The 27,364-nt window shown below is 36.1% G+C and overlaps 1 protein-coding gene across 3 annotated transcripts in view; it reads left to right on the top strand.

The window, feature by feature from the left end:
* The window catches only part of SP100 (SP100 nuclear antigen), a 98,127-nt gene that overhangs the window by 10,472 nt on the left and 60,291 nt on the right, over nt 1-27,364 (top strand). For all 3 annotated transcript variants that reach the window (XM_055346111.1, XM_055346109.1, XM_055346110.1), the window contains exons 2-3: nt 24,055-24,217; nt 25,376-25,544. In XM_055346111.1, coding sequence (XP_055202086.1) covers nt 24,055-24,217; nt 25,376-25,544 — 332 coding nt within the window. The remainder of the gene's footprint in view (nt 1-24,054; nt 24,218-25,375; nt 25,545-27,364) is intronic.

Below are 27,364 nucleotides of genomic sequence, written 5' to 3'. Positions count from 1 at the left end.
TCACGCCTGTCAGAATGGCTATTACCAAAAAGACGGGAAGTAAACATTGCTGAGGATGTGGAGAAAAAGGAACACTCGCGCACTACTGGTGGGAATCCAAACTGGTGCAGTCACTATGGAAAAGAGTACGGAGGTTCGTCAAAAAATTAAAAATTGAGCTACCATATATGCAATCCAGCAATTCTGCCTCTGGTTATTTCTCTGAAGAATATAAAAATACTAATTTGAAAAGATATATTCACTCCTATGTTTATTGCAGAATTATTTACAAAAGCCAAGTTATAGGAAAAACCTAAGAGTTTATTGCTAGATTAATGGATAAAGAAGATGTGATATATATATAAAATATGATATGTGTAATGTATATGATATATAATGTAATACTACTCAGCTATGAAAAAGAAGGAAGTATTGCCATTTGTGACAATGTGGAGGGACCTTGAGGGTATCATGTGAAATAAAATAAATCAGATAGAAAAAGACAAATACCATAGGATTTCACTTATATGTGGAATCTAAAAAACAAAACCAAGAAACAACCAAAAAAAGCCTTTTCGTAAATACAGAGAGCAGAGTTGTGGTTATTTAAGGGGGTTCAGGGTGGACAAAATGGGTGAGGGGGACAATTGCATGGTAATGAATAGTAACTAAACTTATTGTGGTGAGTTTTTAGTATATACAAATATCGAATTATTATGTTGTATACCTGAAACTGAAATATCATATACTAATTTTTGATCAATAAAAATACATATTGCTGAATTTTATTTTCTATCCAATATATACTCTTTAAGAAAAGATTTTATTTATTTTTTTCATGAGAGACATAGAGAGAGGCAGAGACATAGGCAGAGGGAGAAGTAGGCTCCCTATGGGGAGCCCGATCTGGGACTCGATACCAGGACCCTAGGATCACGACCTGAGCCAAAGGCCACCAAGGCGTCCCAAGCACTGGGTGTTGTGTGGATGTGCTGAATCACCAAATTCTACACCTGAAACCAACATATGTTAACTAACTAGATTTCAAACACAATTTTTGAAAAAGTTCTAGCTTTCATTCCGGAAATTGTTTTTCCTCTTTTTATTTGATTTTTTGTTGTTGTTCTCATTCTTTCTCCTCTCCTTCTAAGATTCACATTGGCAGAATGTCAAAACATCAGATTATGCAATAGATCTTATTTTTTGCATAGTTTCCGCATTTTTTTCTTACATTCCAGAAAAAAATGTAGTTAATTAACTTTTCTTCAACTGAGTCTATTCAGCTATTAACATTCCTACTTTTTAAAAAACTTTTTTTTATAAATTTATTTTTTATTGGTGTTCATTTGCCAACATATAGAATAACACCCAGTGCTCATCCCGTCAAGTGCCCCCCTCAGTGCCCATCACCCAGTCACCCCATCCTCCCACCTCTCCTCCCCTTCCACTACCCCTTGATCGTTTCCCAGAGTTAGGGGTCTCTCGTGTTCTGTCTCCCGCTCTGATTTTTCCCACTCATTTTCTCTCCTTTCTCCTATAATCCCTTCAACTATTTTTTTATATTCCCCATATGAGTGAAACCATATAATGTCTGTCCTTCTCCGATTGACTTACTTCACTCCGCATAATACCCTCCAGTTCCATCCACGTTGAAGCAAATGGTGGGTATCTGTCATTTCTACTGGCTGACTAATATTCCATTGTATGTATAGACCACATCTTCTTTATTCATTCATCTTTCGATGGACACCGAGGCTCCTTCCACAGTTCAGCTATTGTGGACATTGCTGCTAGAAACCTTGGGGTGCAGGTGTCCCGGTGCTTCATTTAATGAGATGTAATATACATACCATAAAATTCACTTTTTTTAAGTGTATGATTCAATGGTTTTGAGCAAATTTATAGAATTCTGCAACCATCATTACTATCCAAGTTTAGAACATTTCATTACCTCAGAGTTGCTCATGATTGTTTGTAGTCAATTCCTATTCCTATCCTCCAACCCAGGCAACTACTAGTCTACTTTCTGTCTCTGTAGATTTGCTTTTTCTGGACATTTCATGTAGATGGAATCATATAGTATGTGGTCTTGCACGTCTGACTTCTTTTTGAAGAAATGGCTATTCAAATCATTAGCCAATCATTTAATTGGGTTGTTTATCCATTGAGTTGTAGGACTTCTTTACATATCTGTGTAGGAGTCATTCATTAGAAATATGATTGGCTAATATTTTCTCCCACTCTGAGACTAGTCTTTTATTTTCTTAATGATGTCTTTTGAAGAATAAAGGATTTAAAATGTTTTAAACTCCAATTTATCAATTTATTCTTTTATGGACCATGCTTTTGGTGGTGTAGCTACCTTTTAATCTAACCCAGTCATAAATATTTTCTATCTATTCTTTGAAAAGCTTTATCATTTTCTCTCATACACAGGATGCTACATAATCTGTGGGGCCCAGTGAAAAAGAAAGTGGGGGGAACTTTGGTCAAAAATCATTATGAATTTCATAACAGTGAAAGCAGAGAGCATTAAACCAAGTACAGGGACTAATGTGACTACATAAGATATACACCCCTGAATTTGGCTCTTCTCTTATATTTAGATATTTGATCCCTTTTGAGTTTTTTTTTTTGTCTCAGTGTGAAGTGAGGGTATAAATTAATCTTTCTCTATGTGGATATTTAAATGTCCTAGCACCATTTGTTGACAAGACTTTTCTCATGGAATTGCCTTGGCACTTTGAAAATTAATTGACCAATAATACAAGGGTTTATTTTTTCACTGTCATTCTAGTCCATTGATCTATGTATCAATTTTTATGCCACTGCTGTAATGGTCTTCATTAATGTAGCTTTATAATAAGGCTTGAAATCAGGAAGTATAAATCCTCCGATTCTGCTCCTCAAGACTATCTTGGCTATTTTATGTCCTTCATATTTTCACACAAATTTTTGTATCAACTTCTCAGTTTCTGGAAAAAAACCTTGCTGGGATTTTTATAAGAATTTCACTGAATCTACAGATCAATTAGGGGAGAATTGCTATCTTAAAAATACTGAGTTTCCAATCCATGAACATGGAATGTTTCTATTTATCTTGATCTTTAATTTTTTTATCTTTAATTTTTTTAAGATTATTTTATTTATTTGTTTGAGAGAGAGAGAACATAAATTGAGGGGAGGGGCTGAAGGAGAGGGAGAAGCAGACTCTCTGCTGAGCAGGGAGCCAGATGCTGGGTTCAGTCCCTGGACCCTAGGATCATGACCTGAGCCATAGGCAGAGGCTTAACCAACTAAGCCACCCAGGTATCCCTGATCTTTAGTTTTTCTTAGCAATGTTTTGTAGTTTTCAGCATGTAAGACTCACTTTTTGTTAAATTTATTCATAAATATTCCATTGTTTTGCCTTCCTTTATTTTTTAATTTGAAAACTTCACTTTTAAATTTCTAAATTTCCTGGCTAATTGTCTAGAAGCAATACTATATCATACATAAACTGTGAGAGTGTGAAATACACTTACTCTAAAGTCTTGATTTGTTGGCTCTATTATTTGTATTTCCTCTGAAGTTACCAAAAAATGCTAAAAGAAGGAGCTAAAGGGACCTGGGTGGAACCCTAACTAAGCCTGGGATGTAGGATTGGGGTATAGTATTCCATGCCTTTCCCAAAATTTGCTCCAAACTTTACACACAAGTCAAAGATTTTTATTACTTCAATTTATATAAAAACGGGATCATAGTATATTAACCTGAACTTGATGTTTTTATTTACCAATAAAACTACACTCATCCATCCAAATTAGAAATAAATAGCTACGTACTATTCCAAAAGTATGGATTTGCCATAATCTGCACAGCCATTCAGCTGAATAGACAATCATGTTATTTTCAGGTTTAGGGATCTTCATTTTTGTTGTATTTTACTACCAAAAAAAAAAAAGCTCCAATAAAAACTTTTGTACTTGTGGGTATCTAACCAATAAATATTTATTAATGTCTTATGTATCTCAACTACTCAAGAAAAAACAAGAGACAAAAGAGACAAAATCCTTGTGCTAATGATATATATTTTTGGGGGAGAAGACAGGCAATGAATAAGACAAGAAATGCTCTATTAATTAATTATTAGTTATGTTAGGGAGTAATTTAGTATGTTAGGGATTGGTAAGGACATGAATAAAAATAGAACTAGAATTAGGGGTTGGGGATATGGGGGCAGAGTAAGGAGCTGTAGTTGTGATTTTAAGTAGCTTGATCAAAGCAGGTCTCATTGAGAAGGGAACAGGGAGCAAGGATCTTAAAAAGATGGAGTTAGTTCACTCGAGGATGTCTGGACAGAGAACATGCTAGCAGAGACAAGAGCCAGAACCGAGTTTCTAGGCTTGGAGTGTGCCTGATGCAGTCAAGAAACAGCAAAGAGAGGGTGTGGCCAGAGAGAGTTGAGCCAGGGGAAAGGAGAGAAAGGCTGATCATTTCAGTCCCCTTGAACACTGTAAGAACTTGGCTTTTACTCTGAGGGAAATGAGGAGCCATTGAAAGTGTTAGAGTTTCATGGGATAGGTTCCAAAAATGTATGTTAGGTTAATCGGTAGTGTATCTTAAAATTTCTAGATTATTGCCAGATCTTTTCTGAAAAGGCTTTAGGAATTCACACCAGCAAGGATGTCTCTCTCTGAATCTTCTCTCACGCTGCCCTTTCATATATGAAATTGTGTTTGCCAATCTAACTAGGAGAGAGAGTCTCACTGATGTTTTAATTCCTATGTGTTTATATGTTTATTAGACATTTCCATTTTCTTTTCCCTAAGCTGCCTGTCTAGGTCTGTTTTCTTTGGGGTTATTTGTCACATGTTATTAATAGCCTGGAATCTTTGTATATCAGATGCATTAACCCTTTGTCATATGTGTCGAATTTATTTTTCTACATTGCCTTTTAACATCCGTATTGCTTTTTAAATATTTATATCTATTAAATCTTTCCCCACCTACTTTCTTTATATATTTTTCTTGGCTTGACTCAAATATTTATTCTATCATGTAAGTTCCTATGTAACTACTTCATCCGGTTTCCATGGTATGACAGTTTGCAAGTGCACCACACTTATACAATAATTTCAGAAAAATTGACATTTTTAGATTACTATGTTTTCTTAACTGAGGGTGCCTTATATATCTGTTTATTTTTATCTTATTTAATTTCCTTTAATAGGATTTTATAGTTTTCTTCATATAGGTCTATACCTTTCAGATGTTTTTTTTTGTTTTGTTTTTTTGTTGTTGTTTTTGTTTTTTTTTTTAATCTACGATAGACACACACAGAGAGAGGTAGAAGGAGAAGCAGGCTCCATGCACTGGGAGCCCGACATGGGATTCAATCCCGGGCCTCCAGGATCACGCCTTGGGCCAAAGGCAGGCGCCAAACCACTGCGCCACCCAGGGATCCCACTGCGCCGCCCAGGGATCTCCTTTCAGATGTTTATAAATATACATGTATTGTATTTGTTATTGCATCTAAAGTGCTATTTCTTTTCAATTTATATCTCCCCAAATAAAATTTATAAGTTTTATATATCTATTTTTTAAAAATTCATGCACATTGGCAAATTTCTTTTCTAGTTCTCATGGATTTTACTTTGGTTTTTATGTATATAATTGTAGGGCATATAATGTATCTCATTTTAGTATTTATACCAATGACTTCATTTTCTTACCCTATTGCATTAGCTAAAACATCAAACTTAAAATAATGATAGTAATAGTAGGAAACCCTGTCTTTTTTTTTTTTTTTTTCTATTTAAATGATTTCATCAGGGGAACCTAGGTGGCTCAGTTGGTTAAGAGTCTGCCTTCGGCTCAGGTCATGATCCCAGAGTCTAGGGATTGAGCCCCACATAGTGTCAGGCTCCCTGCTCAGCGGGGAACCTGCTTCTCCCTCTCCCACTACCCTAGTTTGTGCTCTCTTCTGTCAAATAAATAAATAAAATCTTAAAAACAAATAAATGACTTCATTGCTTCACTGTAATTCTTGTTATTTTTGGAGACTTTATATTTATCATATTAGCATCTATCTACTTCATGTGGTTTTTATAAAAATAGCTGCTAGATCTTACCAGTTCCCTTTTAAAATAATTTAGGGATATATTTATATGCTTTTTTCCCTCCTTTTGTTTGTTGATGTACTAAATTATATAAAGAGATTTCCTAATGTTGAACCATCTTTACTCATTTCATTAACTTTTTCTTCCTCTTTTTTTTCCCTTAGTCTCATGGTTTCATGTTTTTTAGGCTAATTTTTTTATTATTGATCTTTTTTTTAAATTGAAGTATTAACATACAATGTTATTTTAGTTTCAGGTGTACAGTGTATTGATTCAACAATTCTATATATTACTCAGTGTTCATCATGGTAAGTGTAGTCATCATGTGTCACCATACAACATTATAATATTACTGACTATATTTCCTTTGATGTATTTTTCATGTCTGTGACTTATTTTTTACAACTGGAAGTTTGACCTCTTAATCCCCTTTACCTATTTTACCCATTTCGTCACCTATCTCCCCTCTGGCAACCATCAGTTTATTCCTGTATTTAAAAATCTGATTTTTTTTTGTTTTGATTTTGGAGAAGGGGTTGTTTTGTTTTTTTAGATTCCTCATGTAAGTGAAATCATCTGGTATTTGTCTTTTTCTGTCTGCCTTATTTCACTTAGCATAATACTCTCCAGGTTCACGGGTGAATGGCAAGATCTTTCTTTTAAAAACTAAAAATAGAAATGACACATGATCCAGTAATTCCACTATGGAGTATTTACCCAAAGAAAATAAAAACACCAATTCAAAAAGATAAATGCATCCCTATTTTTATTGCAGCTTATGGAAGCTTAATCCACATGTCCACTGATAGATGAATAGATAAAGAAGATGTGGTGTATATATACAATGGAATATTGCTCTTTCTCTATTTTTGAAATAGTCTCTAACCACAAGGTCTATATCATCTTTGGTCCAACACTTTTACTTTCCAAGTAAAAGTCCAAGTACTTTTACTTTCTTTCGTAAAATCTCTAATGGTTTATTTTCTTTAATCTATAGGCTCTTTAGCATCTACTTATTATAACTTATTGGGACTTCTTTTGTGACCAAGGTTAGGATCCAGATCGGTACATGGCCTTTGGGAAAAAATGATGCGTTCCTTGTTTTTAGGTCAAAAGACTAATGAGGGGGAGGGGCAGACGGAGAGGGAGAGAGAGAACCTCAAGCAGACACCCCTCTGAGCAGTCCTACACAAGGTTTGATCCCACCACCCTGCGATCATGACATGAGCTAAAATTAGGAGTCAGATGCTTAACTGACTGAGATACCCAGGCACCCCCAGAGCCTGTATTTTTGATCATTTTTTTAATATTTGAAGAGTTAAAAGCTAGAGGTGAATTGTTTTTCAACATCTATAAGACATATAAACATTTATTCCATTATTTGTTTCTTGATTTTTTGCTTTGATATTGTTATAAATATCCTAATTTTTTGTTTTGTTTACATTTGAATACCATAACTTGCCTATCTTTGATTTTAACAGATTTTGTATCACTTTGACTTTTCTATGTCTCTTCTTGGATTCCATTTTTCGTCTATGCCTTTCAAGATCATTTTTTTTTCATTTCCACTTAATATTTTAAATAATACACTTTTCATATGTGTATTTTTTCTGTTTTAACTTTTAGAACTCCTATGGTTTTCCTTGTTTTTCCTCTCTAAAAAATGCAAGCTATGTTTTCTTTTATTTTTTAGTATTTCATGGAGTTTTATAGAGTCTGATTTCACTGAACTTGAGATTTCTAGAATATTTTTCTGCATATAGACCCTATACACATTTTGTTAAGTTAATACCTAAGTATTTCACATTTTTGTGCTGTTGTAAATGGTACTATTATTTTATTTTATTTCAAATTCCAATTTTTCAATGCTAGTATATACAATTTTTTTAATTAATTTATTTATTTATTTAGATAGTCAGAGAGAGAGAGAGAGGCAGAGACACAGGCAGAGGGAGAAGCAGGCTCCATGCACCGGGAGCCCGACGTGGGATTCGATCCCGGGTCTCCAGGATCGCGCCCTGGGCCAAAGGCAGGCACCAAACCGCTGCGCCACCCAGGGATCCCAATGCTAGTATATACAAAATCATTGTATATTAACCCTGTGTCCAATGACCTTGCTATAGTTACCTATTAGCCCTAGGAGATTTTCTTTTTGGTAATTACTTGAGATTTTCTACATGGAGTATTATGTAATGTGCAAATAAAAACAATTTTAGTTCTTTCTTCCCAAATTCTAACATTATTTTTTTTGTTTTTTGCACTAATTATGCACTTACTATGCCTAGTAAGATATTGAATAGGAGTGGTAAAAGGGGACATCTTTGCCTTGTTCCTAATCTTAGGGGAAAGTGTATAGGTTCTGTGCAGTATACATTAGCTGTAGGGATTTTTGGTAGATGTTCTTTTTCAAGTTAAAGAAGTTCCTCTCTATTTTTAGTCTGCTGAGAGTTTTTTCATAAATGGGTGTTCAATTTTGTCAAATGACTTTTCTGCATCAATTGGTATCATTCAAATTTTCTTCTTTAGCCTGCTAATGTGGTAGATTTACACGGATTGATTTTGAATATTGAATGAGACTTACATATTTAGAATCAATTCCACTTGGTTGTGATGTATAATTTTTTTACATTGTTGGACGAGATTTGTGAATATTTTCTCAAAAAGTTTTGTATCTATGTTCTGAGAGATATTGGTCTGTAGTTTGTCTTCATTTGCTTTTGGTATTACAATAGTGCTGGGCTCATAGAAAGAATTAAGAAGTGTTCCTTCTGTTTCTACTTTCTGGAAAGCCTGTGGCAAATTGGTATCATTTCTTCCTTAGATGTTTAGTAGAATTGCACAGTGAAAACACCTGAACCTAGTGCTTACCTTTTTCAAAGTTTTTAATTACTGACTCAATTTTTTAAAAAGTGGATCTGGGCCTATTCAAATTACCTATCTCTCTTTGTGTGAGTTTTGTGTTTTTCTAGGACTTTATTTTATTTAACTTATCAAATTTGTGGTAATATGTTTATAGTATTCTTTTATTATCTTTTTAGTATCTATAGAATCAGTTGTATGATTCTACTTTCACTTCAATATTGATAATTTGTGTCTTTTCGCTCTCTCTCTTTTTCTTTATTAGCCTGGGTAGAAGGTTATCAATTTTATAGATCTTTTCCAGGAACTAGCTAGCTTTAGGCTCTGTGGAGTTTTTTCTTTTATTTTCTATTTTCAATTTCATTGATTTCTGCTCTAATTTTTGTTTTTTCTTTCTACTGCATTAGCTAAAATTGCTCTTCCTTTTCCAGTTCCCTAAGTGGAAAAACTTTTTTTTAATAAATTTATTTACTTTTTTGTTTCAAAGACAACTTTTATTTTATATATATATATATATAAAAATTTATTTTTTATTGGTGTTCAATTTGCCAACATATAGAATAACACCCAGTGCTCATCCCATCAAGTGCCCCCGTCAGTGCCCATCACCCAGTCACCCCCACTCCCCCGCCCACCTCCCCTTCCACCACCCCTAGTTCGTTTCCCAGAGTTAGGAGTCTCATGTTCTGTCTCCCTTTCTGATATTTTCCACTCATTTTATCTCCTTTCCCCTTTATTCCCTTTCACTATTTTTTATATTCCCCAAATGAATGAGACCATATAATGTTTGTCCTTCTCCAATTGACTTACTAGATTATTGATTTTAGATCTTTCTTCTTTTCTAATATATGCATTTAATGGAATGCATTTCTCTCTAATCACTGCTTTTTCTGCATCCCACATTTTTTTTTTTTTTTGAGTGTCTGGGCATGTGCAGATGAGCAAGCTGGGTGGGGGAAGGAGCACAGAGAGAAAGAATCTTAAGCAAGCTCCACACCCAGCACAGAGTCTGATACAGGTCTTCAGTGTAAACTGAGATCACAGTCAGAGCCAAAATTAAGAGTCAGATGCTTAACTGACTGAGCCACTCAGGTGCCCCTGCATCCCACAAATTTTGATAAGTTGTGCATCATTTTTATGTAGTTTAAAATCTGTCTTAATTTTTCTTGAGATTTCTTCTTTGACTCAGGCATTATTTAGAAGTGTATTTTTAAATCTCCAAGTATTTTTTTTTTATTTTTTTTATTTTTTTAAAAATTTTTTTTATTTATTTATTTATGATAGGCACACAGTGAGAGAGAGAGAGAGAGAGAGAGAGAGAGGCAGAGACACAGGCAGAGGGAGAAGCAGGCTCCATGCACCGGGAGCCCGACGTGGGACTCGATCCCGGGTCCCCAGGATCGCGCCCTGGGCCAAAGGCAGGCGCCAAACCGCTGCGCCACCCAGGGATCCCTAAATCTCCAAGTATTGGGCATTTTCTACCTCTTTCTGTTATTGATTTGTACTTTAATTCCTTTATTGTCTGAGAACATGCTTTTTATGATTTCTCTTCTCTTAAACTTGTTAAGATGTGTTTTATGACCTACAGTGTGGCCTGTCTTGGTGAGGATTGTTATTCCATGCAATCTTGAGGAATACGTGTATTCTGCTGTGCTTGGATGGAGTATTCCAAAAATGTCAAATAGATCAAGTTGATTGATAGTGATGTTCAGGTCAACTACATTCTTACTGCTTCTCTATCTGCTTGATCTATTAACTACTAAAAAAGGCTTTTCATGTGTACAATCATAGTAAAGATTCGTCTATTTCTATTACCATTTATCAACGTTTACCTTACATAATTTGATTCTGTGTGGTTAGGTAGATATATGTTATGGATTGTCTTCTTAGAAAACTGTTCCCTTTATCATAGGAAATGCTCTCTTTCTCCTTGATAATTTCTCTTGTTCTGAAGTTTTTTTGTATCGAAATAATATAGCTGCTTCATCTTTTTTGTTTGTTTTTTTAGTGTTATTACGGTATGTCTTTCTCCACTCTTAACCTGAGTCTTTATATTTATGGACTTTTCTTGGTGAAAATATGTGGTTGAGGCTTGTTTTTGCAGCCACTTTGGCAATCTCGCTTTTTTATTTCTTTCCAAGTTTTTATTTAAATTCCAGATAGTTAACATACAGTGTAATATTGATTTCAGGTGTAGAGTTTAGTGATTCATCACTTACATACAATACCCAGGGCTCATCACAATAAATGCCCTCCTTAATATCCATCACCTATTTAACCCATTCTTCTGCCCACCTCCCCTCTGGTAGCCATCAGCTTGTTTTACCCTCCCTATGTTTGTTTGCTTTGTTTCTTAAATTCTACATATGAATGAAATCATATAGTATTTTATCTTTCTCTGACTGACTTGTTTTGCTTAGCATAATACTCCATCTACATTGTTGCAAATGGCAAGATTTCATTCTTTTTCATGACTAATACACACACACACACACACACTCAAGTCTGCATTCCAACCAACAGTGCAAGAGGGTGTCCTTTACTCCACATCCTGGCCACCACCTGTTGCTTCCTGTGTTGCTAATGTTAGTCATTCTGACTGGTATGAGGTGATATCTCATTGTAGGTTTTTTTAAACATTAATATTTTTAATTCTTTTTCTTAATAATAAATTTATTTTTTATTGGTGTTCAATTTGCCAACGTACAGAATAACACCCAGGGCTCATCCCGCCAAGTGCCCCCCTCAGTGCCCGTCACCCACTCACCCCCACTCCCTGCCCTCCTCCCCTTCCACCACCCCCAGTTCGTTTCCCAGGGTTAGGAGTCTTTATGTTCTGTCTCCCTTTCTGATATTTCCTACCCATTTCCTCTCCCTTCCCTTCTATTCCCTTTCACTATTATTTATATTCCCCAAATAAATGAGAACATACACTGTTTGTCCTTCTCGAATTGACTTACTTCACTCAGCATAATACCCTCCAGTTCCAACCACGTTAAAGCAAATGGTGGATATTTGTCGTTTCTAATGGCTGAGGAATATTCTATTGTATACATAAACCACATCTTCTTATCCATTCATCTGTCGATGGACACGGAGGCTCCGTCCACAGTTTGGCTATTGTGGACATTGCTGCTAGAAACATCGGGGTGCAGGTGTCCCGGCGTTTCATTGCATCTGTATCTTTGGGGTAAATCCCCAACAGTGCAATTGCTGGGTCGTAAGGCAGTTCTATTTTTTAACTCCTCATTGTAGTTTTGATTTGTATTTTCCTGATGATGAATGATGCTGAACATCTTTTCATATGTCTGTTGGCCATCCGTCTGTCTTCTTGAAAAAAATGTCTGTTTATGTCTTCTGCCTCCCCCACTTTTTTAACAGAATTATCTGTTTTTTGGGTGTTGAATTTTAAATGTTCTTTATATTTTTTGGATATTAACCTTTTATCAATTATGTCATTGGCAAATATCTTCTCCCATCCCAAAGGTTGCTTTTTGGTTTTGTTGTTTCCTTCACTGTGAAGAGCTTTTTATTTTGATGAAGTCCCAATAGTTTTTTTTTGTTTCCTTTGCCTCAGGAAACATACTTAGAAAGAAGTCGCTATGGCCAATGTCAAAAAGATTACTGCCTTTGTTCCCTAGGATTTTAATGGTTTCCTGTCTTACATTTAGGTCTTTAATACATTTTGAATTTATTTTTCTGTATGGTGTAAGAGAGTGATCCAGTTTCATTCTTTAACATGTTGTTATCCAGTTTTCCCAACACCATTTGTTGAAGATACTCTTTTCCCCTTGCATATTCTTTTCTGCCTTGTCAAAGATTAATTGACCATATAGTTGTGAGTTTATTTCCAGGTTTTCCATTCTGTCCTATTGATCTCTGTGGTTTTTTTTTTTTTTTTTTTTTTTTGGTCAGTACCATACAGTCTTGATCACTACAGCTTTGTAATATAAGTTAAAGTCCAGAATTATGATACCTACAGCTTTGGTTTTCTTTTTCAACATTACTTTGGTTATTCAGTCTTTTGTGGTTTCCTACAAATTTTAGGATTGTTTGTTCTAGCTCTGTGAAAAATGCTGTTGGTACTTTGATAAGGATTGCATATAAGTGTAGATTTCTTTGGATAACAAACATTTTGACAATTTGTTCTTCTAATCCATTACCATGGAATTTTTTCCATTTATTTGTGTCTTTATCAATTTCTTTCATCAGTGTTTATAGTTTTCAGAGTACAGAATTTTTACCTCTTTGGTTAGGTTTATCCCTAGGTATCTTATTGTTTTTGGTGTAAGAGTAAATGGGATTTATCCCTCGATTTCTCCTTCCACTACTTCATTATTGGTAAAAGAAATGAAACAGATTTCTGTATGTTGATTTTGTATCCTGTGACTTTACTGAATTGGAGTATCAGTTCTAGCAAATTTTTGTTGGAGTTTTTTTGGTTTTCCATGTAAAGTATCCTGTCATCTGCATATAGTGAAAGTTTGACTTCCTTGCTGATCTGGATGCCTTTTATCTCTGATTGTTGCCTGATTGCTGTGGCTAGGACTTCCAGTACTATGTTAAATAACAGTGGTGAGAGTAGACATCCCTGTCTTTTCCTGACTAGAGAAGGAAAGCTCCATTGAGGATGATATTAGCTGCAGATTTTTTGTATATGGCCTTTATTATATTGAGGTATGTTCCCTCTAATCCTACTTTGTTGAGGGTTTTTTGTCACAATTTTGTCAAATACTTTTTCTGCACCTATTGAAAGGATTATATGATTGTTACTCTTTCTTTTATTAATGTGGTGTATCACATTGATTGATTTGCAAATATTGAATCACTCTTGCAGCCTGATAATAAATCCCACTTGATTGTGGTAAATGATTGTTTTAATGTATTGTTGATTTGATTTGCTAGTATTTTATTGAGAATTTTTGCATCCATGTTCATCAGAGATATTAGCCTGTAGTTCTCTCTTTTAATGGAATCTTTGTCTGGGTTTATAGGGTGATGTTGGTCTTATAGAATGAATTTGGAAGTTTTCCTTCCATTCTTCTTTTTTGGAATAGTTTGAGGAGAATAGTCATTAACTCTTCTCTAAATGTGTAGTAGAATTCACCTGTGAAGCCATCTGGCCTGAACTTTTGTTTGTTGGGAGACTTTTGATTACTGATTCAATTTATTTGTTGGTTATCATTCTGTCCAGGTTTTTCTATTTCTCCCTGTTTCAGTTTTGGTAGTTTATGTTTCTAAGAATTTGTCTATTTCTTTCAGATTACCCTATTTGTTGTTATATAGTTTTTCATAAGATTCTCATACAATAATTTGTATTTCTGTGGTGCTGGTGTCATTTTGCCTCTCTTGTTTGTGATTTTATTTATTTGTGTCCTTTCTCTTTTCTTTTTGATAAGTCTGTTTAAGGGTTTATCAATTTTATTAATTTTTTGAAAGAACCAACCCCTGGCTTCATTGAACTGTTCTATTGTTTTTTTTTTTTAATTTCTAAATCATTTATTTCTGCTCTAAGATTTATTATTCCCCTTCTACTCCTGGCTATAGGCTTCATTTGTTGTTCTTTTTTTGCTCCTCTAGGTGTAACATTAGGTTGTTTATATGAAAATTTTCTTGCTTCTTGAAGCAGGCCTGTATTGCTATATACTTCACTCTTATGACTACTTTGGCTGCATCACAAAGGTTTGGACTATAATGTTTTCATTTTTGTTTGTTTCCACATATTTTTTCTCTTCTTTTTTTTTGACAGAGAGTGCATGTGAGCAGGGGTTGGGGGGGGCAGAGGGTGAGGGATAGAGAATCTTAAATGGGCTGCTTGCTCAGCACAAAGCCCAATGTGGGGCTAAATCTCATGACCCTGAGATCATGACCTGAGTTAAAATCAAGAGTTGGATGCCTACCCAAGTCACTCAGGCACTCCTTTGTCTTTTTCTTTTCCATGTATTTTTAAATTTCTTCTTTGATATCCTGATCGACTCATTCATTGTTTAGTAACATGTTGTTTAGCCTCCATGTATTTCTTGTCTTCCCAAATTTTTTCTTGTAGTTTACTTCGAGTTTCATAGCATTTGGTTAGAAAATATGCAACGTATGATCTCAATCTTCTTGTACTTGTTCAGGCCTGATTTGTGAGCTAATATGTGATCTATTCTGGAGAATGTCCCAGGTGCATTTGAAAAGAATGTGCTTTCTGCTGCTTTAGGATGGAATGTTCTGAATATATGTGTTAACTCCATTTGGTCCAGTAAGTCACTCAAAGCCATTATTTTTTTGTTGATTTTCTGCTTAGATTATCTGTCCATTGATGTAAATGGGGTGTTAAAGTCCCCTACTATTATTGTATTATTATTAATGAGTACCTTTATGTTTGTTATTAATTGTTTTATATATTTGGGACTCCCATGTTGGGGGCACAAATATTTACAATTGTTAGATCTTCTTGTTGGGTGGTCCCCTTTATTTATTTATTTTTTAAAAAATATTTATTTATTTATTTATTTATTTATTTATTTATTTATTTATTTTTAAGATTTTATTTATTTATTCATGAGAGACACAGAGAGAGGAGGCAGAGACACAGGCAGAGGGAGAAGCAGGCTCCATGCAGGGAGCCTGATGTGGGACCTGACCCCCGGTCCCCAGGACCAGGCCCCGGGCCGAAGATGGCGCTAAACCGTTGAGCCACCCAGGCCGCCCAGGGTGGTCCCCTTTATTATGGTATAATGTCCTTCTTCATCTCTTGTTATGCTTTTGCTTTAAAATCTAGTTTGTCTGATTAAGTGTTGCTACTCTGGCTTTCTTTTGACATCCTTACATGATAAATGTTTCTCTATCTCCTCACTTTCAATCTGAATGTGTCTTTCCATCTAACATGAGTTCCTTGTAGGCAGCATATAGATCTTGTTGTTTTTTTTTAATCCATTCTGATACCCTATATCTTTTGATTAGCATATTTAGTCCATTTACATTCAGAGTAATTATTGATAGATATGCCTTTAGTGCCATTTTATTATTTTTTCTGGAGATTTTCTCTCTTCCTTTCTTGTCTTTGTCACTTTTGTTCTTTCCTTTCCACTCAAAGAGTCCCCTTTAATATTTCTTGTTGGTTTAGTGGTTGCAAACTCCTTTGGTTTTTGTTTGAGAAACTCTTTATCTCTCCTTCTATTTTGAATGATAGCCTTGCTGGATATATTCAGCATATTGAATATATCATGTCACTTTATTCTGGCTTGTCAAGAGTCTGTTGAGACATCTGCAGCTAGCCTTATGGGCCTTCTCTTATAAATTAGGGACTTCCTTTGTCTTGCTATTTTTAGAATTTTTTTTCTTTATTGCTGTATTCTTCAAATTTAATTGCAATATGTCCTGGTGTTGGCCTGCTTTTATTGATTTTGATGGGAGTTCTCTGTGCCTCTTGGATTTGGATGTCTGTTCCCTTCCCAAGATTAGGGAAGTTTTCAGGTATTATTTCCTCAAATTTTCTGTCCCCTCCTCTCTTCTTTTGGGACTCCTATGATGTAAATGTTATTACACTTTATGGTGTCACTGAATTCCCTAAGTCTATTCTGGTGTTCTGTAATTCTTCTTCCTCTCTTTTGTTCAGCTTCATTATTTTCCATTATTTTATCTTCTGTTCACTTATTTGTTCTTTTGCTTCTTCCATTGTGGTCATTACATCCAGTCTGTTTCAAATCTCAGTGATTGCATTTTTCATTTCTGACTGTGTTTTAACCCTTTCATCTCTGCAAGGGCCTCCCTGAACTCTTCCATTCTCTTCTCAAGCCCAGTGAGTACCCTTATGATTGTTGCTTTAAACTCTCCCTCAAGTGTATTACTTATATGTGTTTCAATTAGATGTCTGGCTGTGACCTTATCTTGTTGTTTCATTTGGGATAAATTCTTCCATCTTGGCACTTTATTTAAGTCTCTATTTTCTTCTATGCGTTAGAAAAGCCCATTATGTTTCCTGCTTCTGAGAGTAATGTCTTTATGAAGAAGAGGTCATATAGTGTACAGAGCTTGGTGCTTCAGTGAGTGTCTCTGGTGTGTGCTGTGCACATTCTGTTGCTGTGTTTTGGCTGCTTTATCCCTTAGAGCAGTCATTTATAGAAGCTCTCCTTGCCTACAGTGGGCAGTGTTTGGTCCTTGGTCAGAGTCTGGCAAGTTTTAACTAGATATGCTCTGGACTACTTGTTAAATGAAAATCTGATGCTACTTCCACTAGACCTGAAGCCTTGAAGAACAATCTGACTGGGAGACATGGTATGAGCAGGGGTTTCTGCTCATCTTCTAGGGAAGGATCCCATTGTACTGGGACTGAGGCAAACTTAACCAAAAAGACAGTAGTGGCAAAGCTCAGGGACATGGGACCTGGTGTAAGCAGGTTAGGCAGCCAGTGTCAGTGTTGTGCTGTTTGCTGCAGGTGGTTCTGTGTCTATGCTGAGGGATGGGGAGGTGGGAGTGGCACCAGCCAGCTACTTTGTCCCCAGAGAGGGGGGTCTCTATGCTTGCTGCTCTTGGGATAGCACTCCTAGAAGAGTGATTAATCTTCCCCTGTGCATCCCAGGAATTTTTCAGGTAGCTGTTATCATGCTGTCTGCCTCTGGGTTTGCTTCCCTGCCTTTTCTCCTGTGGCAGCACAGTGCCCTCCAGGCTCCATTTCAGTGAAACCTGCTGACTTTTAAAATTCTGAACTTGGGGTGCCTGGGTGGCTCAGTCAGTTAAGCAACCAACTCTTGATTTCAGCTCAGGTCATGATCTAGGGGTGAAATCGAGCCCTGCATCAGGCTCTGTGCTTGGATTGGAGTCTGCTTGAGATTCTTTCCTTTTTCCTCTGCCCCTCCCCCTGCTCTCTCTCTCCCTCTCTCAAAACATAAAATCCTTAACACTTGAAACTTTAGAGATGCGCTATGATGGGGACCTATGCTCGTCTTCTGGGAGAGGGTCTCACTGTGCTGGGACTGAAAGACATCTCACTGAAAAGGGCGGTCATGTCAGAGTGTAGGGATGTGGGACTTGGAGCAAGCAGACTAGACAGCCAATATTGGGATTAAGCTGCCTAGTCAGATAGCTCCATGCTTAGGCTGAGGGTTGTGGGATGGAAATGGTGTTCACTGGCAACCTTGTCCCTGGAGAGGCTTCTCTGTGAATGCAACCTCTCAAGGCTGCACTCTAAGAAGAGCAAATAATCCCCCCTCTGCGTGCCCAGGTGATCCTCAGGTTGTGTTGTCTGTCCCAGGGTTGTTTCCCTGCCTTCTCTCCAGGAGCAGGGCAGCACCCTTGGGGCTCTATCTCAGCCAGGCCCACTGACCTTTAAAACTCTAGTCTTCAAGCTCCGCTGGTTATAAGAACTCCTGGAAATCAGCCCACCTCTCATTTTCCTAACCAGTGGCTTTGGGGGAGTGTTCTCCTTGTGTGTATCCCTGTGTTCTCCTCTCTCTCACACCTGCCTCCACAACCAGGGGTCCCTCCCCTCTGCTGCACCCACGCCATCTGTTTCTCTCCTAAACCACATCTCTGCACTTCCTACCTTCCTCAGTGTGGCCTCTTCTCTCCCTTTAGTCCTGGAGTTTGTTTTATCACTCCTCAGGTTGATTTCTCAGGTATTCAGAATGATTTAATAGATATCTAGTTGTGTTCGAGGGACAAAATGAGCCTAGGATCATCCCACTGTGCTGCCATCTTATTTCCCCCACAGACAATCTCTGCTCTTAATTGGAGTATGTAGACCATTCACACTGAATGTAATTATTTGTATAGTGTATTAATATCTACCATATTTGCTTATTGTTCTTTATTTCTTGCATTTGCTTTGTTTCTTTTTTCTTCTCTTTTTCTGCCTTGTCTGGTTTTAAGTTAGCATTTTATATGATCCCACTTTATTTCTTCTATTAACATGTCAGTTGTATTGCTTTTCAAATATTTTTAGTGGTTGCTTAGAGATTTCAGTATACACTCCATACCATTTCATCTGTAGCACAGATACCTTTCAACAGAGGATTTCTGATTCCTTCATCCCAACCCTTACGATGTTACTGTCATTCATGGCACTCATCTATACATTGTAATCATCATTTGTTCCAATCAGAGAATGTCCTTGAGCTGCTGCTGGACTGCTATCTTGGGTTTCCTTTTAATGTCTTCAGGATTAGATCTGCTGGTTTCTAATTTTTACATCTTCCTCAATATTGGATTACTTGCCTATTTTTCTGAATCTAACATATTGGATTTTTAAAAAGATTTATTTATTTATTTATTTATTTATTTATTTATTTATTTATTATTTTAAAGGGAGAGAGTAAGTGAGGGAAGGCAGAGTGAGAAGGGCAGAGAGAGGAGAAAGAAAATCACAAGCAGGCTCCATGCCCAGGACAAACCCCAAAGCAAGGTTTTATCTCAGGACCCTGAGATCATGACCTGAGGCCAAATCAAGAGTCAGACTCTTGGGGATGCCTGGGTGGCTCAGTGATTGGGTGTCTGCCTTTGACTTAGGGCCTGATCCCAGGTCTGGGGATCAAGTCGCCCGCTTCTCCCTCTGCCTGTGTCTCTGTTTTTCTGTGTATCTCATGAATAAATAAATAAAACCTTTAAAAACAAAAAAAGAATCAGACATTTAACTGACTGAGCTACCCCAGCACCCCTATTGAAAGTTTTTAAGAGTGGGTGTGTGCTGCTCAGTATTAGATATCTATTTATTAAATAAATAAATAAACAAACTAGAACCATACTAGATGACTTAGTTTTAAAACTTTCTATATACATAAAGGAAATAGAAAAAATTGTAGGAAAAATACTCAAGGTGGATGTTTGTAAAGTAAAATTTCTGAGTCTTACATATCTGAAGTTGTCCTGATTAGACCTGAGTATTGAAGAGATGGCTTTACAGTCACTGTTACTAATGAGATCTCTCTCTCAACTTATTCTTGTCATCATTCCTCCATAGTTGATAGGTTTCTTGATTCTTTTGGGGAGATTTTAAATTTTTCTCTTCGTTTTTTGGGTGTTGTCATTTCATAATGAGATGCTTTGGTTTATGTCTTTTTATTTTTTAATTTTTTTAAAGATTTCATTTATTTATTCATGAGAGAGAGAGAGAGAGGAGGGAGAGAAAGAGAGGCAGAGACACAGGCAGAGGGAGAAGCAGGCTCCATGCAGGGAGCCTGATGCAGGATTGGATCAGGGTCTCCAGGATCACGCCCTGGGCTGAAGGCGGTGCTAAACCACTGAGCCACTGGGGCTGCCTGGTTTCTGTCTTTTTAAATTCATTTTTCTAAGTACTCTTTAAAATAATTCATGTCCTTTTACTCTGTGGCATCTTTTTAAAGTAATTATCTTGATATGTTCCTCCTCTGCAATTTCCTTGCACAGCTTTCTTGACTCCAATTATGTGGCTATTAGACCACCTAAACTTATCTTAATGCTCTTATATTTCCTTCAGATTTACTTTTATTTCCTTTTAATCTTTTAATTTTCTGGGAAACTTCTTCAACTTTATTTTAAAATCATTTTAGTAAATATCTAAAAATCAATTTAAAAATTAGCTAAGATTGCAGTCACTTTCTCTTTCTTTATATCCTGTGGTGCAGCGTGTATTCTCAAATCTCTCTAAAAATATTGGAGGTTTTGAAAGTTTCTCATTTCCTACAATATCTATGTTTCTGTTGGGATAACTTTTTCTCTTTTTGTATGTTATTCTTTCTGATATTTGAGAATTTTCTCAAAACTATTCTGACCTGTGGTTAACTGTTCCTACTTAGAAGAAGGCTCTGGAAATCAATTGATATGATTCACTAAATTAAAGAATAAAGAAGGAAAATCATATAAATATCTCAGCAGATTCACTTGATAATATTCAACATCTGTCCATGAGAAAACTCTCAGCAAACTAGGAATAGACAACAACTTCCTCAGTCTCATTAAACATACACACACACACACACACACACACACAATGTATACAGCAAACATCATATTTAATGGTGGATACTAATCTTTTTCTAAGATTGGAAACAAGACAAGGAAGTCCACTCTCATCACTTTTCTTCAACATTGTGTCTAAACTCCTAACCAGTACAATAAGAAAGAAAAATAATTGTTGGGAAAAGAAAAGGAGTTTTGCTTACTGATGACATGATTATTTATTTTCTATAAAACCCAAAAGAAATCTACAAATACATAACTGGAATATAAGAATTTAGCAGGGTTATAAATACATGGTTAATATTTTTGAAATCCAGTTTTATTCCCATACAATTATAACAAGCAATTTAAAAAGCAATACCATTTAAAGCAATACCAACTTAAAAAGCAACACCATTTCTAATTGGGAATAAGTTTAAGGAAAAGTATGCATAACTTCTTTTCTTTAATTCAATTTAGTTAATATATAGTGTTTTATTAGTTTCAGAGGTAGAATTCAGTTATTCATCAGTTGTATATAACACCCAGTGCTGTTTATATCACATACCCTCGTTAAGGCCCACCACCCAGTTACCTACCCCATCCCCCCCAACCCACCTCCCCTCGAGCAACTCCCAGTTTGTTTCCTGTACTTAAGAGTGTCTTATGGTTTGTCTCCCTCTGTTTTTATTTTATTTTTCTTTCCCTTCACCTTTGTTGATCTCTTTTGTTTCTTAAATTCCCCAGCCCAGATGTGTATGACTTCTTTACTGAAAACTATAAACACTTCTAGGCAGAATTAAGGAAAACTAAATAAATGGAGAGCTATAAAATGTTAACAGATTGGAGCTTAATATTGTTAAGATATCAGTTGTCACCAAATTTGTCTGAAGTTTCAATGTAAACCGTATAAAAATCCAAAAGGCTTTTCTTATAAAAATTGACAAGTTGATTTTAAGAGATATATGGAAAGCCAAAGACCTAGAAAAGCCAAGCCAATTTTTCCCTAATTGACTTCAAGACTTTCAATAAGCTATAGTGTGCAAGCCAATATGCTATTGGCATGAGGATAGACAAATAGGTCAGTGGTATAGAATAGAAAATCCAGAAATAGACCCATTCTTACATTGTAAGTTGCTTTTTGAATATTTTTAATAACTTGTGGTAGGCGAAGATTTCTTAGTACATTAACATTATTAACCACAGAAGAAAAGAATTGATGGATTTGGCTTCATCAGAATTAAAATTTTCTCCTCATCAGAACACATGGTTAAGCAAGCCAAAGGCTGGAAGAAAATGTTCATAATACATAAATCAAACAAAACACTTCTTTCCATAATATAAAACAAACTGCTACATATCAGTAAGTAGTAAAAGACAACCCAACAATGTATATAGGTCAAAGACTTGAACAGACACTTTACAAAAGAAAATGCATGAATTGCCAATAAGCATACAAAAGTATGCTCAACATCATTAGTCATTAAAGGAATACAAAATAAAATTATATGAGATACCACATTATACACATGAGAATTGCTAAAAAAATAGAAAAACTACCTCTAATAAACTTTGAGCAACAGTTTGGCAAATTCTAAAATGGCTAAGCACACTCACGCAATGATCCACTCCTAATTATTTACCCAAGAAAAATGAAAACATCATGCCATAAAAAGATGTGTACAAGAACAGCAGCTTTATTCATACAAGTCCCAAACTGGAATCAATCTAAATGTCCATCAACAGGAAAATGAATAAGCAAATTGTGGTAGGTCCTCACAATGGAATACCTTCAACTGCAAAAAGGAACAAACTACCATTCATCCAATAGCATGGATGATGAACAAATGTCAGGCACAAAGCATACATGATGTATTATTCCACATATAGAAAACCCAGTAAGGGACAAACTTCACACATGGTGATGGAAAGGTCAGCCTGTTTGTTTGCCTTTGAGAGGCTGCCTGGCTCCAGGTGGTTAGTTTGTAGGTTGAGGGGTTAGAGGTGCACTGTTCTGTTGTAAGTTTTCAGCACCGTATCTTCCTTGTGATCTCTGCTGCCTCTTCAGGGTTCTTCAGGGCATGCTTTGTTTCTCTTATCTCTGGGAGCATCCTCCACCTACAAGAGCAATTAGCACTCCATTGGCCACTTTTATCAGATAGATTTTGATTGAAATCTCTTTTGTGCTCATTGCCCCACCATTCTTTTTGTCGTTGTGAATCCAATTTCTTTATTATCATTTTAGCAGGGCTTTTAATAAAAAAGAAGACAAGTGCTTCTTTTCCATCTGCAATCTTTGAACTGAAACATCTCTTTTGCAGGAATTTGACACAATAATGTGACATTATTATTCCCTGAGGCATATGAAGTACGGGGAAGTGGCAATAATTCTCTTTTGGTTTGACAAAGAAAGCTTCTGAGTCTTCATAATACAAGATGTTGATTAAAACATTATTATCAGGGCAATAAAATGATCAACTAAAAATTGGAATTATAGATGGGTTTAAAATTACTTTCACAGGAAACATCAGTGATTTCTGAAATTCAGATGCCTGAAAAATTCACTATATATAACACTAGCACAGATTTATATTAACACAAAGCAGGACCAGATGTCCCAGGAGAAATGTTTGATATTCTTGTGAAATTATCAATTTATGCTGTTTCATGTCATTGTTAACCACATCGTATCCTTTATAAATTAGTTTTATAATGCAGGATGGTATTTCTTTGAACAACTATAGGAGAAGAGCTGATTTTTTTTATCTTTCTAATACTATTTTTCTCTTAGTTTTAATTATTTTCAAGGTTAGACTTTTATCCCATTGCTTTCCTTCTTTCCTAAGTCATTTTATTGGAGTGTAGTTTATTCCATTGCTTTTTATTCCTCTTTTCCTTCTATCTGGATTTTGTTTAAATTTAAATTTTTTTAATTACAAAATATTTCAGATATGTGAAGGTATCTTTACAATGGCTTTGATCCAGACAGACTTGAATAGACTTTTTCAGTACCATGTTTAAGTCTTTTTTGACCTCCATGCTTTCTTCATCGTATTTTTGCTCACTACTTCAGTTACATTTATTCTGTTTCTGCTCAGGACCACTTACTTAATATATGTTAGCTTTTCCCAGCTTATCCTTCATATATAAATCTTACAGCCACCACAAGCATCTTGGAATCTCAATGACCGTTTTCACATGGTATCCTTCCTTCTAGGGCAACTATAGAAGACCAGAACACTGATGAGAGACTTGTCTATGAGACTCTATTCAAACACTTCAAAAGACACAAGGTGGAGATTTCAAGTGCAATAAAAAAGCCATTTCCTTTCTTTGAGGGTCTCCGGGACCGTGAACTCATCACCAATAAAATGTATGAGGTAAGTGATGTTTATTATCTCATAGTCTGGTAAACTGGCCCCAAATGAAGTTATATTTTGATATCCTTGACCCAAACATCAAGCACAACTAACTGACTGAGGAGTCTCCTATGAGTGGGAGACTTTTTCAAGTATTGTTGCAACTGCTTCTGTAAGGTAAAAAGGGAAAGGAGACTTAGTTGTCCCCAGAGATAGCCCTGCTTCTCTGTGCCGCCCACTGGACGGGTGCCCACTTGGGTTGAATAGCACAGCAAATGGGCTAAATCTGAAGCAGGAGTGCTCCATAGATGTATAATGCCTTGTAGGAATGCATAGAATATAGTATGAACTGAGAATTAAAAGTAATTAATGGGTGATGGGCACTGAGGGGAGCACTTGTTGGGAGAACACTGGGTGTTATGCTATATGTTGGTAAATTGAACTCCATTAAAAAATAAATAAATAAATAAATAAATAAATAAATGAATTGATATATAACTTAAATTAATTATAATTTAATAAAATAATAATTGACACATATCACTTCAATGGACATCAGTTTGAGTCCTTAGACCTGAGAACATTAAAACCTACAGGGAATTGATACCCTGTTAGGACAAAATTTGAGAATTGATGATTGTTATTCTTTCTCTAACAGTTTTCAGTTTTTAGGGTTCTTTTTTCTTTTTCTCTTTCTTTTTTTTGTAATGGTATTTGTGGAGTCTTGGAATTTGGGATTGATTTTAGCAATAGGCATTGCTGGAGATATACAGAGATGCAAGTCTTCTTTTTGCCCTATTAATATGCTTTCTCTATGGCCAAGTTCCCAAAAGTGGAGAACTATCATCTGGTTTCCTTGAGTTCTTCCAGGCCAAGTCAGTCCCAGGAAAACGGTAAGGGTTGTCCATGCAACAGGACAGCTGCTCATCACCTCTTATTCTGTTTCTAAAACATGAAGTTAATGAGGGTGAGATCTGTTTCACAGGTGAATATTTTTAAGGAGGAAGGAATCTACTTGTTTCACTTAATATCTATACAAATAAATAGAAATTCTTAAACTTTATATGAGAAGATACTGATGGAGGAAAATTGGAAGACATTATCCATACAATCTCTTTCTAGGGCTCTTCTGTAATCTGGAAGTCTGATTTATATTTTCTCCATTCAATATGTTTTAAGGACTGTCAAGAGTCTTGTAGAAACCTGGTCCCTGTACAAAAAGTGGTGTATAATGTTCTCAATGAACTGGAGAAGACATTTAACCTGCCACTTTTGGAAGCATTGTTCAGCGAGGTCAACGTGCAAGAATATCCCGATTTAAATGACATTTATAGGAACTTCGAACATGGTAATTAGATTTATTATCTACCTTTTGATGCCCAGGGCCAACCTTTTTTTTTTTTTTTTTGGACAAGTATATATTGAGTTCCTACAATGTGCCACACATAGTGCGGAGGCAGTGGGGACATAATAGTTAAGAAAACACAAATCATGAACCTTCTCAAAGTTTATGGCATAATGGCTATGGTACAATACTCACTTAGAGGTCTGCCTAACTGGGCATTTAGACTCACAGGACAACCAGAGCTAAAGTGGCATCAGATTTACTTAGAAGGACAAATGACAGGAAACAGCATCCCAACAGCGCAGCCTGTCTGTGGGACTTCTTGTGGAAACCCACACAGCAGTCCACCAAGTTGACTACTACCCGCCTCGGTGTCAGCTTAGTTGTGGATATAGGACTCACCCTGGCTTAGCAGCACCATGCCTATGGGTATTGATATGTCACATAATAGTGCTGTAGTCATAACTTTCAGGACCTCATGAGGGACAAACCTAGTTACAAGAGTCACCGCTTTGGAGGAAGACCAAGTGCATGTTGTAGTCTGTAGAGAGTCATTCCCCATCCACATGCAATTTACTAGTCATTTTAACCCTAAACTAGGTTTTTAACTAGGCCAATGATGACTAGTAGAAGAAAGGCCATCTTACCAGGTTTCCAGAGTAATGAGCCAGAAAGTTAACTCAAGGTCAAATTTACCCTTAAAGAAGGAGAATAGGTTTTTTAAACTCTTTCTCCACAAGGGGTGAAACAAACATTATTCAAATAATCACCAAACAATGCTTTGCCAGGTGTTATACAAAACTAAAGGTTTGATTCTCCCTTTTTTTTTTCCCTGGGAAGGCATTATTTTATTTTATTTTTTAAAATTTTTTACTTTATTTTAAAGCTTGTAAAAGTTAAGAGAATGCTTTTAATATATATATTAAATATGCTTTTAATATTAAATATAATAATGTTTTTAATATATATATATATATACTTTTTTTTTAATTACCTAGAAAATGTTTTATTTCAGCACAGTTTGGTGTCAGTGGAGTTCTCCAGATAAGGGATAGAGACATTGTAAGAAGAACGTTCCCATGGCCTGGGGAGGGCTGACACTATGGGATCACGCATGTAGTGTGAAAGGATCTAGTGTGTCTTCAAAGACAAATTCAAATCGTCTCAGAGAGTGAGAAGCAGACTGTAGGGCTGATTCATGAGAGATAAATTTGAAGAAGATTTTAGGAAATCTAGCATATAAAGCTAAGCAATTGGAATTTTATTAATAGGCAATAAAGAGATATCAACAGTTCTTATAAGCAAGGAAATTAAAAAGCAGTGGTAAAGCATGTAGTTTGTTAACTTGTGTCAATAGTAACCTTAATCTAATTAACAAAGTAATTTCTATAGCAAATCAGCCCAAGTTAGAAATGGAATAAAGGCAATTAAGGCAATATTATATATGTGACCAGGATGTCCCAGGCCATGGGAACAAAGGGAATGGTGGTTACCTGTACTGCCCACATCTCAGGGACTCTGATTCTCTCCAGGTTAAGTGTCCACATCACCTGTGTTAGGTTCCAGGTTCTCCCAGCTGGGGGGGACCTGCACCTACACTTGCTGCCACCCACCTGCCCCTGGGGAGGTAGCAGCTATTGCCTCTCAGACTCTGTTGTTCCACAGGAGCCATGGGTCAGTGACCCAAAGTCAAGAATCTGGGGGCTGTGGAGTGGGGTGTAGCACTCTCTCCTGCTGCTTGGTGCCAAACTTCATCCCACACTCAGGGCCCCCTGAACCCCCGTGGGACTGCTCGTTCACACTGACCCCCTTAACCCTTCCCT

This window comes from Nyctereutes procyonoides, unplaced genomic scaffold, assembly GCF_905146905.1.
Source record: "Nyctereutes procyonoides isolate TBG_1078 unplaced genomic scaffold, NYPRO_anot_genome, whole genome shotgun sequence".
Lineage (NCBI taxonomy): Eukaryota > Metazoa > Chordata > Mammalia > Carnivora > Canidae > Nyctereutes > Nyctereutes procyonoides.
Note: the sequence above shows the minus strand (reverse complement) of the source record. Positions and strands in the feature narration are given on the sequence as shown.